Raw genomic sequence first — 26926 nt, forward strand, 5'->3', positions numbered from 1 at the left:
GATCACTCCCGCTGTTCACCCTGATCCTAAACCGAGATCACTCCCGCTGTTCACCCTGATCCTAAACCGAGATCACTCCCGCTGTTCACCCTGATCTTAAACCGAGATCACTCCCGCTGTTCACCCTGATCCTAAACCGAGATCACTCCGGCTGTTCACCCTATCCCTGAATCAAATTCGCTCATTCTGTTCGTCCGAATTGTAGCCATATTTCCATTCATTTTAACTCTAATCATAAAGGATGATCGCAGTTTCGGATAATCCTCAAACCTAAAGCGAGATTGCAGTTCTTGCTAACCATAATGCACCCCTAAACCTATTAAAACGGCTGTCCTCTGAGCATCAGTCATACCTACACCAATTTGCCTAAAAGAGATATGGAATTTATAACATTCTTGCGCTTTCTATCACAATACAGTGCGACATTACAAGGGTAGGTACAAATTTAATCGGGCATCTGATATTGAATGTCCTTAAGGATGGTGTGCGGCTAGTCCAATTTACATTTCCAAAATCATTATAGTTGGATTGCTACATTGGAACCCAGCAGTTACTGTAACTTGTGTGTGTTACGAGCTGGCTCTCAGTCTTAACCGCAGTTTGCAACCCATAAGTGATGATTACGTTTTAATGAAATTCTTTGTGTTCACGCGGAGGTTCGTGTTAATATTGCTACATTGATGTTTCTCTAGTCTCGGTGTTTAGGAACCAACCTCCGACAATTTGTTGGAAAATATAATGCTCTTTCCAAAATCTCGGGGTTTACACCTCTTCCCTGCACTGATTCATTCTAGCTAGAAGTTGGGAGGTGCCTGGCTGTGCTAGTTAGTGGTGTAATTCACGATTGGGAAGGGTATACTTCATTTTGTACGCATTGTGTTCTGATTGTTTAATGAGCCCAACCGAACTTTAATATTAATTAAGGGGACATAAATGGTGTCTGCGATGTTTGTATTGTATTGTATTGTAACATTTCTCACTAGATAACGCGTGTGGGGCGGCAGCGGGAACCCGTTCCAAAGGGTAGGGATGTGGAATCTACTGCCCGTTTACATACAATCCAAATCAGATATTGATCTTATGCTGAATGGTTTAGTTCTTTCAGTATAAATCAGCTCCGACAGTTGCACCCCACTGTGGACACTCAGTTGTATGTAATAAAAGTGAAATGTTATATTTAAAACCACAAGCTCCTCTTTGAAACTACCCTTAATCGTTTCGCAGTTTACCAGACTATAAATTAATTTGGAAGATTATGCCTTTCAGAAACACCGACGAAAATCCATTTTAAGAAATCTTTTTAACCGGTAGCTAATTATGTCTGTTAATATCAGGTGCTGTCTATTATCATTTCAATGTCCGTCGGCAGCTTTAATACTGCTTTGCACAGTTAACTCTATTACCAAGGCGATACGCAGTCAGACACAAAATCTTAATTTGCTATGTTTAACAAACAGTTTGACAATAACTCGACAACAACCGGTTTCTACCCTTAGTACCTGCTGGGCAACCCCAGCTCCTTTGAACGAAAAGAAAATCGGAGGAGGAGATGGTGAGAGGCTGATACCTAAATGTTCATTAACCTACACAAGATGTTCAGTGAAGCCATACGATGAGAAATAGGAACCGCTTCCTGTGCTACCTGCACTTCCCCGGTTATTTGCGGGCAGTCAGCCCTATCACGTCTCACCATTGGCTATAAGTGGTGCCGTTCTTTTTTTTCACTTATTTAAACACATCTTTGAGGAAATGATAGGCCAGATGCATTTCATCAGAGATCAGATATATCAAAGAGATCTCTTCATGGGAAGACGTGGCCTGCTGATTTAGAAAAAACAGCAGACTTTATCTAGTAGACAATGTCCTTTTAAGGGTTAAAGGTGGCCGTGGGAGTCTTTTCATCAATTGGCTCTTTGTAATTCATCAGAGATTCAAATGTCTTTTTTTCCGGCAATCCAGCCCCAAAGACATGGGGGCCCCTCCTCTGCAGTGCTGACGGAATAATGATAGGTGTCAAATCCCGCATTTGAACTTGCAGCGATTTAGATTTTTACTTCTTTTCCCCCCTCCGGCTGAGAGCAGGCACTGTTACCCAAGATTAAACCCTCTGCACCGGGACGAGTCTTTAAAGAGCGACCGGGGAAGTAGAGCCCGGGCTCGCATCGACACAGTAAGCATTTCTCAACGACCGGTTTCAGCAAGACCTACTGCAATATTGGTTCTGGGACTATAAATCACGTTTTTAAGGACTTCCTTGTGCATTCGACCTCTGCGAGGTAAAGTCGCTTTTTTAAAGAATAACCCGATTGTAACTCTATTTTGTTGGTGTTCTGTACACGGGATATTAATGGGTGAAATTGATGTAAAAGTTGAAACGGCTTTGACAAAGGCTGCAAGTATAAGAGATAACAATTAAAAGGGGAAGTAAGTATTATAGATAACTATTAAAAGGTGGAAATGAGCCGAACATAAGAGATGTCAGGAACGGATATGAAGAGAATTACACAGGAGGTTGACAGGAAAGGGGCCGATGAACGAAAGAGACAGGACAAGAAGATGTCAGAAGACTGAGGAGAACCAATGCAAAACATGAAAGAGCATGAGTGAGAAAAATGAGGAGGCAGGAGTGTGCGGGTTGTGTGAATGCGAGCGTGTGTCTGACTGTGTTTGTGAATGAGTGTATGTGGTGCGTGTGAGTACTCTGTGTCTATGTATATGGTGTATGAATGAATGTGTGTGCAAATGTGCATGTGATGTATACGGTGTGAATATGTACGTGAATAAGTGAGTGTATGTATGAATTCATGTATATTTGAATGAATAAGTGTGTACGCATGTGAACAGATATGCATGTATGTGGTGTGCGTGTGGTTGCGGTTGTGGCGGATGGGTGTGTGGGGTATTGACTAGAGTACTTTTAAACATTTGTGAAAGAGTATGGAAATAAAAGGGCAGAGAAATACAAACGAGGAAAAGAAAGAATGGCGATTGTATTTAATGTTTCAATCTTGGTCCATTTCTTGTGCGGTCTGGTGTATGGAAAGGCGAAGACAGTTCCTGGATAGCGTTGGCTCTGTTCAGAGTCACTTAGGGAGGAGGGGGAGGAGGAGAGGAGAGGAGGGGGGAGGTAGAATGCAAATGGAAATGTGATGGATGCATGGAACGTCGAGTCCGGTGGAGAGTCTCTTTAGCAGAAGCTTTCAGAGAGGGTCACTGGAGCAAACGGACCCTTGCAGCAACCAGCAAATTCTTTTGATCATAGGACAAAAAAAGTCCCTTTCATTACTACTGCATTGTTTAACTTTGGCAAAACAAACCTCAGCAACACAGCCATGGGGAGAATAAAACATTTCGTATTAAATACATTTCAGTCATCCATCCACTTGGTAAATGGCTATTTATGTTGGTGCACACATGCGGTTCCTGGTGGCAACGGAAATTCTAACTGAATACATTGTGCGAAAGTAAAACCAGTTTCAAATAAATCCATTTTGTTCAAATTCGGGCACGGTTCGCTGAACAAAAGGCTGTTGGGCGGATTTATTTGATTTTCCCCCTTAAATTTGAATCCAATACAGCCTTACCAGAGCTAATTAAATATGCGATTACAGGAGGATACTGGGCACGGTTTCAAGTTGTACAATAAAACTTTATTTAGCATTATCTCACGAAACTTTTCCAGACAGAACCTATACATAATTAACAGGATTCAGGGTTTAAAAAGGAAACGTGACTCAGTTGGAAGAGTTATCTAATTGAGATTTTATCATCCATAAATGTTTGGGTTTGGAAATTATGTATTCCGACACAATTAGGAAAAAAAATTACTCCTAAAATTTGCATTGATCGCCAGATGTTCCTGTAAACGGTGTCGGTGTTACTGCGTGAGCTGAGACCGTGTGTGTAACATCTGAGGAATGTAGTAAAAATCTGAACCGTGTCCAGCTTCTTAAACTGTCTCTCATTCTGTGTAACATTGTCTTTCTGACACCCAGACAACACTGGGGGTGAATGATCAGCAAAAGCGGGTAAAATTCCCATTAGAATGCAAATCAACATTAAAAGAGCACAGAACGGCGTCTCATAGACAGCAATGGGCAGGACTTTTAATAAGAAACCTCAGCATCTGAGAGGCTCATTAAAACTAAAACTAATTTCTTTGTGCAACTTCATTACTACAAGTCTCCCAAAATTCTTTCAGCAAGGTTTCCGACGGTGCCATTCATTGGGTTGGTGCTGGGTTGACACGAGCGCGGTAGTGTGTACGTCAGACTTGATTGCCTTTTAATAACTCGGTTCAGACGGTGTCTAGGAGTTGCAGAGGGTCCGGGTTATGGTGGCGTGTGGCGCCCCCTCATGGGCAATCCGCAGCTGCTCTCCGGATTCGCACTGTCCGTAAATTAAAACACATGCATAGCTTAAATATAGAAATATTAAGCCTAATTTGTACTTTTTAAAATCTTTTTTTTATAGATGGTACATCTTTTAAAATAAAAATGCAGTGATCAAGTCGGAAAGTCCAGAATTTCTCAACACCATGACTGGATAATTTCGTGTTTTTTTTTTACAAAAATCGCTTTTTAACGAAATATTTTATTAATGCTCAAAGTCACATGAAAAGTGTGAGTTTAAAAAAAAACCGAGGGTGAAGAGAGGTGAAAAGCCTCTCTTCACAGACCCCAGTGTGAATCAAATGTAATTGCCCGTCTTTTACAAAGTCTTTGATCTAAAGGAGCCGCGCGAAGGCAAATATGCCGGAGCCTTGGTTTGAACTGGACTTTCCATGTATTGCTTTCTTAAAAAAAACCTTCTTATCAATGTTCAAAGAGTGTCGAGTGACACCCGCGCCAAAAAATCACTGACCGACGGTATCCCCCGTGCTTTCTTCCGAAAAGAACAACGCCCCTCTCGGGTGACAAAGCGATACATCACGGTGTCTAATCGATAACGTTTCAATCAATTGTGTCTGTTTCAGTCTTCTTTCCTAATCCGGTTGGCAACGCCAAACGTTTGAAGAAACTGGTGGTGCAACCAGAGGATCACCCTACAAAAAAAAAGAGCCAGTTCGGGACAGGCGTGTAATCGCCTTGTCGGCGGTGCCTGAGGAAGAAAGAAGTTAGAAATCCCAACATTGGTTTCGGATCTGGTTTCAGGTAAGTGATTACAGATTTCAACATAACAAAACCCAGCTGTTAATCCAGCAAAACCTGTAACTATTCAATGCAAAATTAAATACATTCTGCGTGGGAGCACGCTTTGCAATTGTACATTAACATGTACAGTGGGAGCGTTGTATTATATTTAGGATAATATATACTAGAGTGTGCTACAAGCTAGTAAACGCACTCATGGATTCAGATAATGCCATAAACCACGCGTAATGGCTTAAAGTAAACTCCGCCTGTGCTATTCTACACGTATTTGGTGTTCATGGTGGGGATGAGCTTATTTTAGTTTTGTCAAGTTTTTCTCTCACCAGTAGCGCATGTTTTAGCGAATTTCCATAATCAATTCACATGGCATGAACTTTGGTGATATGGTACCATATGAGTTGAAATGAAATGCTTTTCTGCAACGTTATGTGAATTGCAGCGATATCGGGTTTTATCTTGGCGCGCACACACAACACACACACTGGATGTGACATAATCTAAATGTGCATTTCCATAATAAATCATTTGAGGAAAACCAGGTGACACTATCTCCCATATATATTACCTGGTCCACCACAAATGATTTATTATTGACGTAAGTTTAGATTATGTCATATCCAGGCCAGCTGTGACATGCCAGGGAAAGAGAAATCGGCATCATACCATAAGTCCTTTTTATGGTTATAAAAATGCATTTATTGAAATAACGATGAAAATTATTTTATTTTCTAATCATTATTATTAAACTGTTAGGGACCACCAGGCGTAGGGAAGGATGATGAGAGACAGTGGTTGCTGGATTTATACTCTGCCTTCCCTTATCTATGTTTTGGTATAGAAACAATTACTCTTAGCTACAGGGTAAGGTTGCATATGGTAGGAGGTGTCAGAATATGGATTTCTGCTAGAAGAATATGATGGTTTACAATAGAAGTATCACCATGCTTTGTAGTTGTTGGATGTCAGCCAATGCTGATTGCCAGCACTCCGCTGAGTGGTTGGGTCATGTTCATTGACACGAGTAGACCCACAGATCTGTGATCAAAGTGCTATTAACTGGTTTCCTGTTATCATCCAACACAGTTGGCCATTTCGGAACTTCCTGCTAATTCGATAGTCTGCTTTTAAAAGGGAAAAGGGTGATTAAAACCCATTCCAATGGTTTTCAAATGTTTCTATGATCACCTGTCATTATTATGTCCTTTGATTATTATGATCTGGGAGACACAAGAGTAACATGATCCCACTGCCCCCCCCACCTTTCCCAGATGGTACTGATCCCAGTCTATTAACCTCCTTGACTGAATTTAGCTTCTGTATACTCTGCTCTGTTAACACTAGCACACACAGAGCTATTTAACCCATACTAGGCTGATCTGAAACCTCAGGAATCATCAGCTATATTGTGCAAGTTACTTATTTTTAAAATTAATATTTCCACTTTTCTTCCCTTTAGTTTCTTCCTCTCAAGACTCTGACTCCTGCTGTGTACAGTTCCATAGGTGCTGGATGACCTCTCACCAGAGTGGGCATTCTTCATGTGTGGACTTAAGACATGGAGTGTTGGTAGGCTGTTTGATTGTGCAAGGCATCATGGCCTTTGCCCTCACCTGACATCTGCACATACACAACAGGGGTCACCTGAAAGCAATCAGGATCAGGAGTCCGTGCTGATTTCTCCCCTGTACACCCAGGATCTGAAACTAATTCCTGCTTTGGTTACTCATCACGCACCAAAAAGTTGTACCTGTGGTATTCCTGTCTATATGGCTCAATATCTGTGCTTACCCATTGGTACCCTTGCATCCCCAGCTTTGGACAGAGGTACATATACCTCGCTTTAGCAAAGGATTGGTTGTATGCGGAAGTTCCTCCTCTCAAGGTAGGTTGTCATACCAGTCCGTATATGATTTTTAAAGGCCTAGCTAACTGTAATGCAGGATAATACTTCAGAAACACCCCATCACATTGTTTTGCTTTACATGGTACTGCATGCTACTGTGATCAAGAGCCAGCATAACCTGATTGGCTACACCTGCTAAGGTGCCACCAACCATATCTGCATGTATTGTTGCACCTATCAGGCAGTGACCGTGGGGAAACCATCTTCATGGCTCTGGGCCAACAAAGAGGCAGATGTAGAGCTGTGCATCTGCTGCAAGGACACCTGCAGCTAAGATGGAGCATTGGGCTAGCACAACCAGTGTTGCTAACTATCAGCTGCAGCCTCCAATTTCTTTCCTTTAAGGCATGCGGAAATTTTGACAAATAGGGATGGTGCCCTGGAGTAGAAAGCAGGGCTACCCTCCTTGCAACCATTTCATGCTGTACCAACTTCACTTCAGGAGCCATCAAAGAGGGGGTTAGGTGCTAGGCAACTGATGTCATTTGTATGCTGACCCATGCATGCACATTGAGTTTCATTTCCTTCACGTTTCCTTGTCACTTCTTAGCCGTATCTCCCTTCAGCCTTGGCAAGGCCTGCCAATGGGTTGAGATACCTTTTTGAGCCTTTCAAAGGCTGTAAAACATTTTCTTTCCAAATTCTGACACTTTTTAATTGCCTGTAACCCTTTAAACTTCACATACATGCAATTTTCTTCTCCCACCACTAGTGTACCCACTGAACACGTCCAAATCGGGAACTGTGAAATTATACATATGGGCTGACCCGTGAAAATTGAGTGTTGTTAGCACATTACCATTCTGACAAAATTACCATTGGTTCTTAACCATTTAGTGTGTATTTGGAGGCTGTTTGATTATGGAGAGCATTACAGCTATGCCTGATATACAATATGTGCACTTTCCATCGGGGTCACAGGGTAAAGGTGAGGGGCAGGAGCCATGGCTGATTTCCCCCCCCCACCCCATGCCCTAGCTCAAATATAATATAACAAACTACGCCCCAACACTGACCCAGCTGAGGTCAGCAAGCACAGAACAGGGATCAAATTAAGGACCGTTGATTTGTATGGATCAGTATCACACATCTCAATACATTCACACACTGAGTTGTTTAAACAGCTCTGCTTTATGTGTTTAGCTGTAAAGCAATGTATGGAAGTTGCTAATGTTTTGAATTTTTAATGTCTAAAAGTTGCTTAACCACCTAAAATCCTAAGTGATATAGGTTCAGGAACCAGCCAGCCCATTGTTACAATGACGGTGCTATGTGCTTTTAATAATCTACATTTTTAAAAATATGTTACAATTTAATTTACACGGCAATCAATCAATCTAGCTCCATACACACCAGCTTTGTATTTCTTCATGTTGGAGGCTGCATATTCAGTGAATTTCACATCTTAAACTGGAGCAGTATAGAATTATCGCAAAGCTACACTGGAGACAGTGAATTCCAGTAGGAGTCGTAAGAGTCCTTATTAATTTTCACTTTGATCAGGCTTTCTTTTTAAAAGGAGCATCTTTCAATATTGCAGAGTTGAGAGCTCAATACAAGTTGTCAAATAGTGTGCCCCGTGATGTAGAATCATAGAATGATACAGCACAGAAGGAGGCCATTCAGCCTATTGTGCCAGTGTCGGCTCTTTGAAAGAACTATCCAATTAGCCCCATTCCCCACAGCCCTTCAAATTTTTCCCCTTCAAGCATTTATCCAATTCCCTTTTGAATTGATTCACTTTGTCAGCTAATACCGAGTACTCGGCTCCTTGATAGTGAAAATTGCTTCTTTTTGAAAAGTAAATAATCTAATTTTTTTTTAATGAAAAGTCCCTTCTGAGCACATCAGGACTCCTTGATTTCAATACAGCTTTCTTTTGGGATACATTTGCGATAACATTTTGGGATACAGTTTGAGATATGACGTGTGGTAAAGTATAACATGCTTGGGAGGAAGTAGGTGACTTTGGACCTATGGTTCCCAAAGCTCTCCACCACTGGGGGTTTTCCTCATGTCATGTCTGTCTGTTGTGGACTAACTGACAGAGATTGATTGCTATGATTAGTGAACAACTCCATTGTCGCTGTATCATGCGACTACCAGGATGGTAGAAGGCGAACTGGATGGACTTTGGTCTTTTTTTGTCTAGCAATTCTGTTTCTGATTGTATTTTAGTCCAGTGTGAAATCCATAAACCTTACTGTGACTTCTACAATTTATAAGAAAAACACAAGAAGGTGCATTCAGATTCAAAAGAAAATAATTATAACTATATTGGCAGCATGATTACAATTTGTAACATGTATAAAAACACACATCAGTGGTATCAGGGATTACTATCATCACACAGTTGTTACAGCAACATTCCGGTGGGTGAAATAGGATGAGTTCATTGAACTATGTTTCTTCTGCTGTTGAGCAGCTGAGTGCTCAACTTTTTAAAAAAAAAACATTTTTTTAAATTGTACTTCAGTCAAAATGATTGGATTTTATTGCATTTTGCAGAATTTTCAGATGTAGGGAGGATGAAACACCACAGCTGAGCTCAATATTGTTCTAGCAGGGTTCACTGAAAATCAATCAGGAGCGAAAACCTTAGGACAAATTCAACAAATCTCCACTCTCAGCACTCAATCTCACTAAACAGGAGTGCAGGTCAGAGAAACTGGGCTTAGGTGTTATAGCCTAATCTCCAGCTCATGTACTGTTTAGCAAGGCTTCATACCCGGAATGCAGCCTTGCTGAATTTTCCCTTTTGGCTATTTTCCCATTGCTAGCCCAGGAGGCCAATCATAGTGGTCCTATCTCTGCTCCAGCTGATCTTAGCTATTTCAGCACAGATTGGGAATCAAATCTGGAACCTCCCAGTTTACATGGCTCTGCTACACAATGGATTTAATTTGCTGAGCCATTGGGGAGCCTAATATTAGCTATTTGATGTAAAAGATTAATATTGGCCCTGTTAAACTAGCACTGTGATAAATCTAATATTTCTTTTGGAGCTGTTGCAGAGATTGTCCAGTGGTGACATTTTCCTGGATCCTTTGATGGTTCAGTGTGCTGTTGTGTCTTACAGGTTCCAACCCTGTGCTGTCAGTTGATCTGTTAGGATCTGTTAGGCCTCGGTTTGATGTCCCATCCGAAAGACGGCACCTCCAACATTGTAGCATTCCCTCAGTACTGCACTGGAGCATTGGCCTGAAATATGTGCTCAAGTCACAGAATTGCACTAATGTTGCATTGTACAAAAAGTTAGCATGCAGCTACAGCAAGCAATTAAGAAAGCAAATGGCATGTTGGCCTTTATTGCAAGGGGGTTGGAGTACAAGAGTAAGGAAGTCTTACTGCAATTGTACAGGGTTTTGGTGAGACCTCACCTGGAGTATTGTGTACAGTTTTGGTCTCCTTACCTAAGGAAGGATATACTTGCCTTAGTGGCGGTGCAGCAAAGGTTCACTAGATTGTTTCCTGGGATGAGAGGGTTGTCCTATGAAGAGAGGTTGAGTAGAATGGGCCTATACTCTCTGGAGTTTAGAAGAGTGAGAGGTGATCTCATTGAAACATATAAGATTATGAGAGGGCTTGACAGGGTAGATGTGAGAGGTTGTTTCCCCTGGCTGGAGAGTCTAGAACTAGGGGGCATAGTCTCAGGATAAGGGGTTGGCCATTTAAGACTGAGATGAGGAGGAATTTCTTCACTTAGAGGGTTGTGAATCTTTGGAATTCTCTACCCCAGAGGGCTGTGGATGAGTATATTCAAGGCTGAGATCAATAGATTTTTGGACTCTAGGGGAATTAAGGGATATGGGGATCGGGCGGGAAAGTGGAGTTGAGGTCGAAGATCAGCCATGATCTGATTGAATGGCGGAGCAGGCTCGAGGGGCCGTATGGCCTACTCCTGCTCCTATTTCTTATGTTCTTATGATGGCAGTAGGGATGCTACAATCGGCTTGAGTCTAGAGGGGGGAAAAGAAACAACCAGTGTTTCCACTCCTGATTGCTACCCAATAATCCTTGCTGTAAAGTGACAATGTGTAGACATAATGGAAATAAAAATCAGGAGAGATATAAAATGGGCTGCTGACTCACTTGGTGTAAAATGGGTGATACCATCGCACAAAGTCAAGATCTACCCCATGGTGAGAATACGAGTAGTTTCGCTGTAATGTCCCACTTCCTGTATGATCTAATAGCCCATTAACACTTACTGTCTAGAATAACATGTAGAATTGCTATTGAGTTGAGATGCTGGAGAGTTGGTGGGGCCAATGAAGCTGTATGCATGACTCAGCACCTTCTGGAAAGAGGGAGAGAAAACATAATTGGAAAGAAAGATATCGTACTTCTTGCCTCTCACATCTATATTACACAAATAAGGAAGTGTGGAATGACATGATTAATTCCACACCTTAGGAACATAGGAATTGCTAGACGAAAAAATTAATCTACAACAGGCCCAAACATGACGTGACAAAAATCCCAGTGATGGAGAGTTTTGAGAACCATAGGTCCAAAGTCGCCTGTTCCTCTAAGCGTACTACACTTACCACGTCATGTCTCAAATTACTCATACTGTATTCCAAAATATTTTCTGATGTTCTTTAGATGCTTAGAATCTTGTTATATAAATATGGCTATTTATCTCCCAGGTTTTTAATTATTTTGTCTACTTTTATACCCATCCCTCCCCTGCACCACACATTTCCTGTCTAAAAGGGTAGGAGCTGTAGAGGAGCTAAGAAGATTTTAGGTGTCTATGAACACATCATTAAAAACTACTGTACAGGTACAAAAAGCAATCGAAGAGGCCAATCATAGGAATGTTAGCCGTTATCTCAAGGGGGTTGGAATACAAAGTGAGGAAATGGTGCTTCAGTTATACAGAGCCTTGGTCAGACCCCATTTGGAGTACTGCGTTCAGTTTTGGGCACCACATCTCAGGAAGGATATATTGGCCTTGGAGGGGGTGCATCACAAATTCAGCAGAATGATCCCAGGGCTTAAAGGGTTAATTTATGAGGACAGATTGCATAAACTTGGGTTTGTATTCCCTTGAGTTTAGAAGGTTGAGGGTGATCTAATTGAGATGTTTTAAAAAGATAAATTGATTCAATAGAGTAGCTACAGAGAAACTCTTTTTCTCTGGTGGGAGAATCCAGAAAAAGGGGCATAATCTTAAAATTAGAGCTAGGCCCTTTAGGTGTGAAATCAGGAAGCATTTTCTCACAAAGGGTAGTGGAAATCTGGAACTCTTTTCCCCCCCACCCCCCCACCCCCAAACAAAAAAGAGGCTGTGGATGCTGGAACAATTGAACTTTTCAAGACTGAGATCGTTAGATTTTTGTTAGGTAAGGGTATCGAGATATGGAGCAAAGGCATGGAAGTGGAGGTACAGATAAGCCATAATCTAATTGAATGGTGGAACATGATTGAGGGGCTGAATGGCCTACTCCTATTCCTGTATTTCCTTCTTGAAGTGTTAACTCTTTGGGGTACGGATCCACATGGACCAGTCACCCTCCGATATTTCACCAAGTGGCCAAAATAATGTATACACCTCAATAGTGAAGTTTGGCAGAACTATCTGATCATTGGAGGGGGGTTCACAATTCAATGTCATTGTTTCCTCACCAATGTCCAAAGACATGCACAATTTCAGGAGTGGGAACCTGACTGATTTTCCTCTTCCTAAACTAGGGGCTGTGGCAAATTATAATGCTTCACCTCTGCCCTCACTGACACCAGCTACCTCAGCAGCAACCTCGATTCCAACTTGGGAGTACTCGCTGGATAAACTTTGAGCTATTAGGGGGATGCAGTACGTGCTGTTCAATCAGTCACTTAAGAGTGGGCCTCTGATTTCCTCCTCCTTTCTTTTAAGGAGAGACATAACATCCTCCCTTTGCTAACTATTCTGGATAGACCAACTAAGAACAGGAGCTTGCCACGTGGCAACTCTAGGTAAAAGCCCCAGGTTCCGAAAGAGGAGAACTTTCATTTATATTGTGCTTTCATGCTGTCTGTCCATCTCAAAGCATTTCATGCAATTAATTGCCTCTTGACTGTTGTGTTCTGATCCACAACCACAATATACCTTTCATTATTTTCAGACATTTCAAGTTTTGTGCAATGGTAAACTGTTTACGTTCAAAATTTTCCAGAGAGGTAAAATAAATCTTGGTTTTGGCAATTATATATGTTCCTTTCGCCTGTTTCCATTCCTCTAGTCTTCCTGCTTTATTCACTTTTCCAGCTGAGAGAATAAACTGGAGACCTGTCACTGCCGTGTTCCAGACAATTGCAAGAACAGCCTACATGCTGCACTACCGTACTACCCTGTCATGGTCCAAACCTTAAACATTTGAAATAATATGTATCAACGGCTATTAAAGCACCATTAAAACATCAGGAGGTTGATGCATTTATTATGGTTATAGATGTTTCTGATTTCCCTACATAAAATATGGTGATAATTGCAATAAAATATAAAAATAATGTCTAATCGCAGCTAGTAATCATTTAATTGCTGGCGTCATGTGAAGCACTCTAGGATACCTTTCATAGCGCACCCTTATAATAAATAGGACATCCTAATTATTGTTCCCATTATAGAAACTCTTTCAGCTATGTGAAAAAGAATCATAACTCACAAGTGCCTATTGCGTTCGTGACTTGTTGTCTTTTCACACTCGTGAATGAGTTCCCACAACATTGCCATCGGTATGGTGTCACAAACAAACTTCCCATTACATCTTGGTAGAGGTTCAAAGGTCAAATTACTGCTTATTCTTCAGAGCGCCCCATACTTTCTTTTGTGCCGATATACTGAGGGCTTTTCATGAACTAGTCTGGCATTAATGTGTTCCCGTGTTTGTTTTTCCTCCTGTGTCTAAAACTGATAATATGGTGTCCTCTGTAAAAGTCCAATAGATGGTTTTCAACATCTGAGTTCTTTCTGTGAGCTGGCATCATTGTAGCTGCTCTTGGACATTACAGAGCAAACACAATTCAAGATATTGTGGTTTCTTAGAATGTTAAGGGACATCAAAGTTTGACATCGGTAACTTCAAATTTCAAAGCTTCTGAATGATGCAAAGGTGCGCGTGCACACACACACGTTAGCAGCCTTTGTGTACCTGGAAGACCAACTCGGGTTCAAGTATACCTTTAGAATGGACCCACTGTCTAGTGGGTAGATTACCTTTCAGTCAATTACATCCTCTGGAGGTGGTTACATATCAAATTGAGATGCCAAGCTCACTGTCATTATTGTTCATTAGCTTGGTAGAAGAATGGGGTCTGCCCTGGGTGGTTTGGTGGAGCAAATAGAACTTGTATAGCACCAGGTTACCTTGCCAAATCTTTAATCAGGGGTGTCGGTAACAAATTTAAAATGGTATACACGTCCAAATGGCAGCCCACCTTACACCCTCTGCTGCATATATATATCTAAGGGAGTTTGGGATCATACCCTAGAAGATGTTGAAATTTTACATTAAAAATGGTGCTCTTTGATTCATTATTGCTCCACAATTAATATTTTTAGTCTCAAAAATTTATAGGAAAATTAAGTGACATTTAGATTTATCCATATTCAATAAAACAAGACCATCACTTCCCCAAATGCTACCTCATCTATCTCTGTTCTCCTTTTACAGAGGCAATCCCCTTTCCAAATGTCTCTCCCCTTCAGAGAAGTACTCCCCTCCTCTACCCTCAAAACGCAAAGGCAATCCCCTCCCTCTATCCATCTTCTCGATTTGCAAAGCTATCATGAGAATTCTCAGCCACAACAATGTTTAATCACTGGACCAGTAAAGAGTAGGAGCAGAGAGTGCTGCTGATAGGTGGGATGGGCAATAGTGCTCATTTTTGTCACCCGTGGGAGTTAAAAATTGTACCCACATGCATGGACTGTGTAAGGGCGCCTGGCTACACCCATGTCTTTAATGCACAAATGGGTTTGGGGGGGGGGTGGGGGGAAGAAGCTGAAGATGGGAAGCTTATCTATGGTTACATTTTTATTCTAAATCTTTGTCTCCATGTAATATGATGCTGTTCTAACATGATATAAAGACATGCATCACATTCTGAGAATGTGTATATGACACCATTCCAACAGTGTGCTTTAAATTAGTTCCAGCTTTAAAGGGTTCTCTGATTTTATAATTTGGAGCTGGCAAGCAATACATTAGGAGGAACATCTCAGTTAATCCCTTTAAGTCCTATTATAAATTTTGACAGGAGTTTTGTTCTAATGTCTAATCTCCTGTCGGAGATTATTAATACTATAAGAAGAATAATTTTTATGAGGTAAAACAGTTTTGCTTTCCTCTGTTTTAGTAGAGGTATTGAAATCATCTGAATGCATTTATCTTTAGTCTTCAAGTAATTCAAGAACACCAGGAATCTTAATGTTCTCCTAGGTATGTATGCGTTGGCAGCATTGGTAAACTATTAAAATGTGAAGCACTCAAGTTACATGCAATTTTCTCAATATTAAATTACAATATGAAATTCATGGCACATCCTTGCTTCCTTCAGCAACAGCAAACTACTACAGATGCTGCAAATTTGAAATAAAAAAAAGATTTATTGTTTCCTTCACCCTATTTCTAGTCCTATACTCTTCTAACTCTGGTTTTCTGCCACCTCCCCCCTGCCACCCTCCCTAAAGTCATCATGCCCTGCGCCCTTCCTAAAGCCTTCTACAATCTTGAAAACCGTCTCAAAATCTACCTCTTCAACTGTGCCTTTAATACTTCCCCTAACCCCATTTCCAAACTGTGACTCGGTGTCCGATCCCCAATTTGTAAAGCAGCTTGCAATCTTTTGCCACATTAAACGCACTACATAAATGCAAGTTGTTGTTGGATTTGTGTCAGAAGTAAAATAGCCTTGAAAGCATGTAATTTGGTCTGTCTGTCCTTGAGAATGTGGCTTTTGAGGTTTATAGCCAAGCCTCCAGCAAATGTGGTATCCTTCCTTTCCACTTTTAAGGTGAATCTTTTATGCTCCTCAGTTTTATTTAAACCAGCCAAGTGGCCAACACATTGTTGTGTTTATATGGACAAAGGAACAGTTCCTTTTGATAAATGCTACTTAAAGAACTGGAATATCAAAATAATTTGTCTTTCTAATTTGCATTGTATCATTCTGTACCTAGCCTTTAACACTTAGAAAAAGCCTTTAGCTGTAAGTCTGCTTGCCCCACTGTACTTGCTTAGAATGCAATATATACTTGCTTTTAAGTTGACCTGCCCATATGGTGATCCCCAAAGTTCTAGCCAAAAAACTGAAGGAAAAAAAATCCCATGACCTGCATATAACATCTGGTTCAACATTACTACAGTACACAAACAATGAAATCAATATGTAGAATGGATTTTGATGTCTCCTACTTTGCTGGATTTGGTTTTTGTACTTGTAATCCCATTCCCAGGACTCCCTGCAGATTTGGCTGTCTCATTAATCTTGGCCTATGGATTTGAGAATATCTGCCAGCTGATAACTGGACAACTGATATCATTGGTCATCTCCAGTCACCAGTGGCTTAGTTCTTCCTTTCCTTCTTGCCTCTTGGAGATTTTCAGGCAATTGCTTACAGATTGAGTTATGGGTTGGGGTGGGATTTGGGCTTAGTGGGGAATGGGGAGCCAGCTATCCTTGTACAGTGCTGCTGCTGGTTTGACTGACTAGCAGTTGGTCCTGGTTGCCAATCTCAGTAGAAAATATTTTTTTATATTAAAAAAAATCAACATTTAAATAAATGTATATGTATCATCAGGAGGGAAACCAGCCTGCCATGATTGCAATCCCTTCTCTTTCTTCCCTTCTGCCTGCCTACCTTCCTTTCCCCCCCACCCCCCACCCCTGCCTGACTCTCAGCATTTGATCAAAGACCTCCCTAAGTTTCAACATTTGAATTTTGGCACCAGAAAATACTGCCAGCCATTATCTGGAGGGTACAAACAATTTAGGGGAATTTCAATGTCAGATAAGAGTGCTGCCTGTGCCAGGGGCACTGAGGTCAATTTTAGCACCTGAGATCAGCTAACTCAACATAGACTTGCAATTGAATTTAGGATCTTCCTGTATGGCTCAGCTATTCACTGGATAAACTCGCTGGATCAGATTTTCTTGTTCCTGCACTTGGGCATATTGGATAGACTGGACGCACTGCATAGAGGGAAATCAGGTGGGGAGCATCGAGTGCTAGTAAGGGAGCCTGCCCAATTTTTTTTTCATCCAATTAGTCTCCCAGGTACAATAGAAATATTAGTTCACTGTAATAGTTCAAATTAAAATTCCAGCCAATCCTGATGATTTTTTTTGGTTATGGAACTACAGGCTATATTTTTCAACTAGTTTTCTACACTTTTTCAGTACTGCACTGAACATAGTTAGCAGAAATTTGGGTGTGTTTTCTGTTTTATACTGCTTGACTGGATTGGAAATGAAAGCTGAAATGTTTATATAGAATGTTTACATAATTTTTTTTGTTTGTGTTGAGAATAATCAGACTGAGCACAGGCTGGCTGAGATAGAAGGTCAAATTCATCAGTCACTTTTTATATTCTTCATTTTGGCAGGAATCCACACATATTGATCAAATCTTAAACACATGTACATTTCAAGATTGCTTTTTTTTCAAAGATTGTTTTTTTAATTGGTTAAACATTTTCTAACTAAATAACCTATTATTTTCATGGCCGCAGTCTTATTGCCTGCTACTCCGTCCTGTTATGATATCACACTGCTGTCATCAGGGTATCTACACTGGAAACTTGGCTGTATTTAGTTGACAAAGCAGGGAATGCCTTTTAGCCAGTTAGCTTTCAGTATTCAAATCAATTGTGACCGAAGGAGGAATCACTCGACTAGGTTGGGGGGCCCACAGAAACATACCTCACGTATTGGCCCACACAACAGAAGAACTGACTGTGTGGCAATTTCAGTGAAGTGCCTTTCAAGTGTATTCAACTGTTTTTCCCACTTCTTTCAGGTTTTGATTTATTTTGTACTTTGTAGTTCAGCTACTTGTCTTCTATGACCAAAAAGTTTAAAACTTATCTTACTGTTTGTTATCTTGGAGTTCGCAGTGTAGTGAGAGTGCTCACCCCTTACAGTTCTTTGTTCCTAGAAAGCGAGTAGTCACACACCACGTTCACTTTCATGAGGCAGATCATGTAGCTATCAACATTTTTCCAGACTTCATATGATGTGTGATGTTCTCTGTTACAGTGTTAATTGTTTAGAAGGGAATTCTGTGCAATCTGACAGACAATGTATTTTTTGTTCTCTTTAGGTCAAAATGATATTACATTTAATACATATCCTGTGGATATGCTCCACTTTGACGCTAGCATCATCAGTGCATTCAGGTAAGACTGCATTAGCTCAGTGTGCTCTTACTCTGTCCTATATTTCTGCATTGTGTGCATTAAATTTAAAAGATCATTATGCAACTCCAGTGAATTTAAAAAAAAAGTAATTATGCATCTGCAGAAGTTCCAGAACCTAAGGATCTATTATTTTGTTCTTTGCCATCTTTTCTTGATTGTAATTGTAATCAGTTTCAATTACCTTAGCAAGCAACTTGGAAGCCTTCATTGTATGTTATTAACTTAAGCACCAAGGCTTTCTGTGTGAGGTTTCACTATGCTCAATATGGTTAAGTTTAAACCTGCATAAAATCATTGATAACAAGTTCTTTGTTTCAATAGTTTCTCCCCCCCCCCCCCCTCAGTTTTGTCACTTCCTGAAGGTGCTGACTCATGGTGTCGTCTTGTAATTTGCACAAATCACCATTTTTCATGTGAGTCTAAACAGAGTGGCAGCTATTAGTTCATGGGAGGCATCACAGCCGAGCCCCATCCTGTCCTCCCTAACATTCACTGATGTCATCGTTCAGCAGGAATAGGACATTGGAATTGCTAGATGAAGAAACACCAAGGTCCATCTAGTTCGCCGTCTACCATCCTGGTAGTCGCATTGGAGTTGTTGACTAATCATAGCAATCAATCTCTATCAATTAGTCTAGAGTAGACCCAGAAATTACATGAGGAGAACCCCAGTGGTGGAGAGCTTTGGGAACCATAGGCCCAAAGTCACCCTTTTCCTCCCAAGCATGTTATACTCACCACATGTCTCAAATTACTCGTATACTGTATCCAAAAATATTATTCTGGGATCACCAACACTAATCAATACCAGGATTCCTTAGTGATCAGTTGTAATAGCCTTGCTTCCACCTCAGCCAAAAACAATAGCTAATATTAAAAGTCCATCTGTCTCCTCACTGGAAGTGGATACAAAATAGACTATGGGCCAGAAACCGCGCAGAGCGGCGTGACAACGGTCACCGCAGCTAATGCAAATTAAATTAACGAAAATATTACGGGCTCTGTGGCGTTGGATTGCTTAATTGCGCACATTTTTTTAAAGTTCGAAATCAAATTTGTGCCTCTGAGCAGCATGAGTTGACGCACATGAGCCTGCTCTGCCATTTAATGAGATCATGGCTGATCTGATTTTTACCTCAACTGATCTGATTTTTACCTCAACTGCACTTTCCCGCCCTTTCCCCATATCCTTTGCCTCCCTTGCTGATCAAGAATTTGTCTAACTCAGCCTTGAATGTATTCAGTGACTCAGCCTCCACAGCTTTTTGGGGTAAAGAATTCCAAAGATTCACGATCCTCTGGGAGAAGAAATTCCTCCTCATTTCCGTCTTAAACGGGCGACCCCTTAGTCTGAGACTATGCCCCCTAGTTTTAGATTCCCCCATGAGGGGTAACATCTTCTCAGCATCTACCCTATCGAGTCCCTTCAGAATCTTGTATGTTTTAATAAGATCTCCTCTTATTCTTCTAAACTCCAATGAGTATAGACTCAATCTTTCCTCATAAGACAACCCTTCCATACCCGGAATCAACCTAGTGAACCTTCTCTGAACTGCCTCCAATTTCCATCCTTAAATATGGGCATCAGAACTGTACGCAGTACTCCAGGTGTGGTCTCACCAGCACCCTGTACAGTTGTTGCATGACTTCCCTGCTTTTATACTCCATCCCCCTAGAAATAAAGGCCAATATTCCGTTTGCCTTCTGGATTAACTGCTGTATCTGTATGTTGACTTTTTGTGTTTCATGTACAAGGACACCCAGATCCCTCTGTACCGCAGCATTTTGTAGTATTTCTCCATTCAAATAATATTTTGCTTTTTTATTTTTCCTCCCAAAGTGGATGACTTCACATTTTCCCACATTATATTCCATCTGCCAAATTTTTGTCCACTCGCTTAACCTGTCAATATCCCTTTGCAGACACTTTGTGTCCTCATCGCAACTTTCTTTTCCACCTATCTTTGTATCATCACAAGACACTCTGTTCCTTCATTCAAGTCATTGATATATATTGTAAATAGTTGAGGCCCCAGCACTGAGCACTGCGGTACCCCACTAGTTACAGATTGCCATTTTGAAAATGACCCTTTTATCCCAACTCTTTGTTTTCTGTTATTTAGCCAATCCTCTATCCATGCCAGTATATTACCCCTAACACCATGAGCTCTTATCTTGTGCAGTAATCTTTTATGTGGCACCTTATCGAACGCCTTTTGGAAATCCAAATATACTGCATCCATTGGTTCCCGTTTATCCACCCTGCCCGTTACTTCCTCAAAGAACTCTAATAAATTTGTCAGACACGATTTCCCCTTCATAGAACCATGTTGACTTTCCTTGATTGTATTATGAGTCTCCAAATATCCTACTACTTCCTTAATAATGGATTCTAGCATTTTCCCAATGACAGATGTTAGGCTAACTGGTCTATAGTTACCTAATTTCTGTCTCACTCCCTTCTTGAATAGGGGTGTTACATTTGTGGTTTTCCAATCCGCTGGGACCTTTCCAGAATCTAGTGAATTCTGGAAGATTATAACCAATGCATCCACTATCTCTGTGGCCAATTCCTTTAAGACCCTCGGATGCAAGCCATCAGGTCCAGGGGACTTGACAGCCTTTAGACCCATTAGTTTACCTGGTACTTTTCCTCTAGTGATAGTGATTGTTTTTAGTTCCTCCCTCCCCTTTGACCCTTGATTTTCTATTATTATTGGTATGTTATTAGTGTCTTCTACTGTGAAGACAGATACAAAATATCTGTTCAATTCCTCTGCCATTTCCTTGTTTTCCATTATTATTTCCCAAGTCTCATCCTCTAAGGGACCAATGTTTACTTTAGCTGCCCTCTTCCTTTTACTGTCAGTTTTTATATTTCCTGCTAGTTTACTCTCATAATTTATTTTCTCCCTCTTTATTATTCTTTTAGCCATCCTTTGCTGGTTTTTTAAGTTTTCCCAATCTTTGGACTTACCAGTAATCTTTGCCATGTTGTATGCTTTTTCTTTTAACCTGATACCATCCTTTACTTCCTTAGTTAGCCATGGTTGGTTCACCCTTTTTGTGGAGTCTTTCCTCCTCACAGGGATATATTTTTGTTGCGAGTCATAAAATATCTTTTTAAATACTTGCCACTGCTTATCCACCATCATACCATCTAATCTGTTTACCCAGTCCACTTTAGCCAATTCCTTTATAATTGCCCTTATTTAAGTTTAATACAGTAATTTCAGACCCAAGATCCTCGTTCTCAAACTGGATGTGAAATTCTATCATGTTATGATCACTGCTTCCCAAGGGATCCTTTACTTTGAGATTATTAATTAATCCTGTTCCATTACCCATTACCTGATCCAAAATGGCCTGTTCCCTGGTTGGTCTAAGAAACAGTCCCGAATACACTATGAACTCCTCCTCAGGGCTATTTTTGCCAATTTGATTTGTCCAATCTATGTGAAAGTTAAAATCACCTGATTATTGCATTACCTTTTTTACAAGCCCCCCTTATATTTTGCCCTACAGTGCAGTGACTGTTAGGGGGCCTATATACTACTCCCACCAGTGATTTCTTTCCCTTGCTATTTCTTACCTCCACCCAAATTGATTCGACATCTTGATCTTCTGAGCCAAGATCATTTCTCACTATTATACCAATTTCATCCTTTATTAATAGAGCTACCCCACCACCTTTACCTTTTTTTTTATCCTTCCAAAATGTTAAATAACCCTGAATATTTAGCTCCCAACCTTGGTCACCTTGCAACCACGTCTCTTTAATGGCCATGAGATCATACCCATTTGTTTCTAGTTGTGCCGTCAATTCATCTATCTTATTACGAACGCTGCGCGCATTCAGATAAAGAACCTTTAATTTTGTCTTTTTACCATTCTTTCCTACCCCAGCCCCATTTGTTACTGCACTCTTATGTTTGTACGCTCTGTCCCTTCCTGACACACTCTGTTTATCATTACCCCCATCACTTTCCTGTACTACTTCCTTGTCTTTTCTCTTTATCAATCTAAACTTCGCCCCACATAAGCCCCCCCCCATTTAGTTTAAAGCCTTCTCTACCTCCCTAGTTATTCGGTTTGCCTGAACACTGATCCCGGCATGGTTCAGGTGAAGTCCGTCCCATTGGAACAGCTCCCTCTTTCCCCAGTACAGGTGCCAGTGCCCCATGAATCGAAACCCACTTCTCCCACACCAATCTTTGAGCCACGCATTCATCTCTGATCCGATTTACCCTGTGCCAATTTGCTCGTGGCTCAGGTAATAATCCGGAGATTGTCACCTTTGTGGTTCTGCTTTTTAATTTCGTCCCTAGCTGCTCAAAATCCCTCAGCAGAACCTCTTTCTTAGTCCTACCTATGTCGTTGGTACCTACGTAGACCACGACAACTGGATCCTCCCCCTCCCACTCCAAGTTTCTCTCCAGCCTTGAGGAGATGTCCTTAACCCTGGCACCGGGTAGGCAACACAGCCTTCGGGCCTCTCGCTCTTGGCTGCAGAGAACAGTGTCTATCCCTCTAACTATACTGTCGCCTACGACAACCACATTCCTTTTTACTCCCCCCACTTGAATGGCCCCCTGAACCATGGTGCCGTGGCCAGTTAGCTCATCCTCTCTGCAGTCCCTGCACTCGTCCACAAGGGCTGCAAGAACCTCGTATCTATTGGACAAGTGCAGAGGCTGAGGCTCCTGCAATGCTACCTCCTGGATCCCGGTACCTGCCTCACTCGCAGTCACACCCTCCTGTCCCTGACCATGTGCCAATTCTACAGTATTTAGTCTAAGGGGCGTGACTGCCTCCTGGATCAAAGTGTCCAGGTAACTTTCTCCCTCCCTGATGCATCGCAATGTCTGCAGCTCGGACTCCAGCTCCTCAACTCGGAGCCGAAGTTCCTTGAGCTGCAGACACTTACCGCAGATGTAGTCGCCCTGGACAAAACTGTCCAGTAGCTCCCACATATTGCAGCTGCAACACATCTCCTGCCCTGTCATAACTATTTTATTTAATTGATTACTACAATGCCAATCAAATTATTTTTAGGTTGAACCAAGTACTGGCCTTGTTTAATTTATTAAAAATAGTTAGTTTTATGCTATAAGTTATTTAGCCCACAGTCCTAAGAAAGAAGAAAACAGAAGAGATACTCACCACCAACCACCTATCTGCCTTACCTGTGAAGTCACACTGCAGTTTGCTTTTGTTGTTGCTGTGACCCACTCTCGGTTCGCTCCTCTCCGCTGACTAACCAAATGTACCCCTTGCTGCACCGAAACCCCTCACTCACCAAATTCCCAATTATAGACTCTGTCGAAACCAGACTCTGTCGATAGCTGCGACTCCATGTTCCCTCACTCCCTGAGAATAGACGACACGCCCACAAAATGTCAGGAAGAAAAGTCACGCCCACAGATTCAACCTGCTTTGCTCAAGCAGGCAAGCAGACTTCATTCATTTTAAGTTAGCATTCTGAATGTCATTGTAAATACAAATTTTAATTTTTTTTAATAAAAAGTCAAAGAAATAATTGAATTAAAGAGACAGAAGAGAAAAATAATTTTTTTAATTAAAATTTTTTTTTGATGACCAAATACTATCAAAATAAGAAGTAATATGAGACTCCACATTTTAAAAATGTAATTATTAGTCGTTTGGCAGTCATTAAGAATAACCGCACTTTTAAAACTTAGTTTAGACCTTCTATTTTTAAGCGAACCTATTTGGTGGCTTAATTTATTACTTTCCAGCTGGGCAGATAAGCAAGTTTACAATTTTTCAATGATTTCTCTGATTGCAGCGTATGATGGCCCTTTAATTCGTTATTTCGGGAGCAATTTTTAAAATTCGTTCGTGGGATGTGGGCATCGCTGATGAGGCCGGCATTTATTGCCCATCCCTAATTGCCCTTGAGAAGGTGGTGGTGAGCCGCCTTCCTGAACCGCTGCAGTCCGTGTGGTGAAGGTTCTCCCACAGTGCTGTTAGGTAGGGAGTTCCAGGATTTTGACCCAGCGACGACGAAGGATCGGCGATATATTTCCAAGTCGGGATGGTGTGTGACTTGGAGGGGAACGTGCAGGTGGTGTTCCCATGTGCCTGCTGCTCTTGTCCTTCTGGGTGGTAGAGGTCGTGGGTTTGGGAGGTTCTGTCGAAGAAGCCTTGGCGAGTTGCTGCAGTGCATCCTGTGGATGGTACACACTGCAGCTACTGTGCGCCGGTGGTGAAGGGAGTGAATGTTTAGGGTGGTGGATGGGGTGCCAATCAAGCAGGCTGCTTTGTCTTGGATGGTGTCGAGCTTCTTGAGTGTTGTTGGAGTTGCACTCGTCCAGGCAAGTGGAGAGTATTCCATCACACTCCTGACTTGTGCCTTGTAGATGGTGGAAAGGCTTTGGGGAGTCAGGAGATGAGTCAATCGCTGCAGAATTTCTGGCCATATATGCTTCCGAACAATTTTGCTACAAAGGTGGCAACTAACAGCACTCTCCCAGCTATTATTTCTTTACTGCTTGTTTTTGTTTTGTTTGACTGCACCTCGATCATTTGGCCGGTTTTTCTCATCACAGTATTGACCCTGTTGCATTCTATTTGGCCGTTTAAAACCTAGTTAGCTGTCTGCACAGCATTAGTTGCAATCATGCTGCTTATTATTTAACTTCCTAAGGAACAATCCTTGTTAATATGCCTCCTCGAAAATATAACTATATAAAACCAGCAAATTCCCTCAAAAATGGGTCAGGTGTTTTTCAGAGATAAAGGAATGCTTTTATAGTATTCAAAAACAAGTCTCTATTAAAATAGAGACAAAATTCTCCAAAGGCCAATAACCCATGAAAACTGAGAAAAATATGGGACTGATTAAATCTTTAAATCCAGGGCCTCATAAGACTCTCCTTGTGTGGCTTTAAATAAAATCCTGATGACATTTCGATAATATCTTGCAGTGGGTTATTTGGTCAGATCAGAAATGTAGTGATTTTTATGATTTTAGGGATTGGGGTAATGTATCAGTGGAGAGATTTCATTAGTAATTGGCAATCGGAAAATTTGTTGCATACTCTCTCAGATTGCTAGCTACTCAGTAGCACCTTTTGATCCCCAGTTACTCTCTCTGTTTAGGATTGGTACAATCTTGTAATCCACATTAACACCAAGTGTATCATATAACACTATTGATTTTGCTGAATTATGAAGTTTGCCAGACAGTGAGGCCTTGAGGACCAGGTGGCCTTGCATTGCCAGCAGCATGCATCACCCGATTAAACCTTATTCTTTGGTATTTAAATAGAATTCAGGTGGGCTACTTTACCGCCATACAACTTGGAATGGTTGAAAAGAGCTGACCATCCTGTCTGCTCCTTTCAATTATCAGAAGTCTCATAGTCAGCTGAAGGTTAGTAATCCATATAATTGAGGATACCAATGCAGAGCTTTTTTTCCCCAAAATGGACAAGAATACAAGTAGGTAGTGGGACTACATTACCTGTTCACATTACTGATTGCATTTTTAAACAGTAATGTGATGGTTGGTGCAGCATCACTGGGCGTAAATGACACTGACTCCAGATTTTAGAAACTCCCTGTTTGCCTACTTCAAATGATATTTTCTGCTGCCTGTCTTAATTTTCTCCTGCCTTTAAAACAGAGTAAAAGCCCTCTTCTTGCCCATACATTTTTTGGTCAGTTAAATATTACAAGATTGCTCCATATGTAGGTAATTTTACTACTTCAAAAAAACTTGTCATAGTAGCTAGAATAAGGCAGATGTTGGAAAAGTACACACATTTTTATATTCTAAATAGAGCAATATTGAAGTTTTTAGATGGAATGGTGTTAGATATTTCACAGTCCAGTAAAATTAATTTAAATATTTTAAGGGCTGGATTTTCCTCGTGCACTTCCCGCAGTAAATCTGCATACAAATTGGTCGCCAACCTGCTGGTGCTGTACTGCTGAGAACCAGCCCAATTCTCCTCACTGCATATTCATGGTGGGCTCCAGGTGCTATTCTCCCTTGGGGGTGGGGGAGGAAAATCCAGTGCTGCTGCTGCAGCTAAAGGGGCCAAGGTAGATATTTTGTGCCTGAAACAATGTTGCTCAATGCAGTGTCTGAGACAGGTGCTTCTTCGGGGCACTGAACCCACAATTTTAAAGAGTCTTCAGTTGAAATGCTACTGTCCGTAATCCAGCAAACAAAGACTCGGCTTTTAGATCCCGAGAGAAAAAGACCCACGAAAGGCATGATCTAAAACCTGTGGAAGGAGGTGGCCTTCGCACCTGACCCCAATGAAAAGAACTTTCTGAGACCTGGGGGCATGATTTTTACTTGGAGCTGGGAACTCAGTGTGTGGGTAGATTTTCGCGTGGGAAACCTGGAAGTGAAGTGAGTGTGTCAGGATCGCAGATTCTGACACAATCTCAATTAAAGGTAATTATTTTTGCTTCCGGGTTTCCCG

General features: G+C 41.2%; 1 protein-coding gene across 1 annotated transcript in view; it reads left to right on the forward strand.

Moving 5' to 3' along the window:
* The first annotated feature begins 1946 nt into the window (after window positions 1-1946).
* The window catches only part of LOC137320871 (versican core protein-like), a 178093-nt gene continuing 153113 nt past the window's right edge, over window positions 1947-26926 (forward strand). Inside the window, exons 1-3 of the mRNA XM_067982803.1 lie at window positions 1947-2276; window positions 4976-5153; window positions 18368-18443. Coding sequence (XP_067838904.1) covers window positions 18374-18443 — 70 coding nt within the window. The 5' untranslated portion in view covers window positions 1947-2276; window positions 4976-5153; window positions 18368-18373. The remainder of the gene's footprint in view (window positions 2277-4975; window positions 5154-18367; window positions 18444-26926) is intronic.

This window comes from Heptranchias perlo, chromosome 4 (assembly GCF_035084215.1).
Source record: "Heptranchias perlo isolate sHepPer1 chromosome 4, sHepPer1.hap1, whole genome shotgun sequence".
NCBI classification, from domain to species: domain Eukaryota; kingdom Metazoa; phylum Chordata; class Chondrichthyes; order Hexanchiformes; family Hexanchidae; genus Heptranchias; species Heptranchias perlo.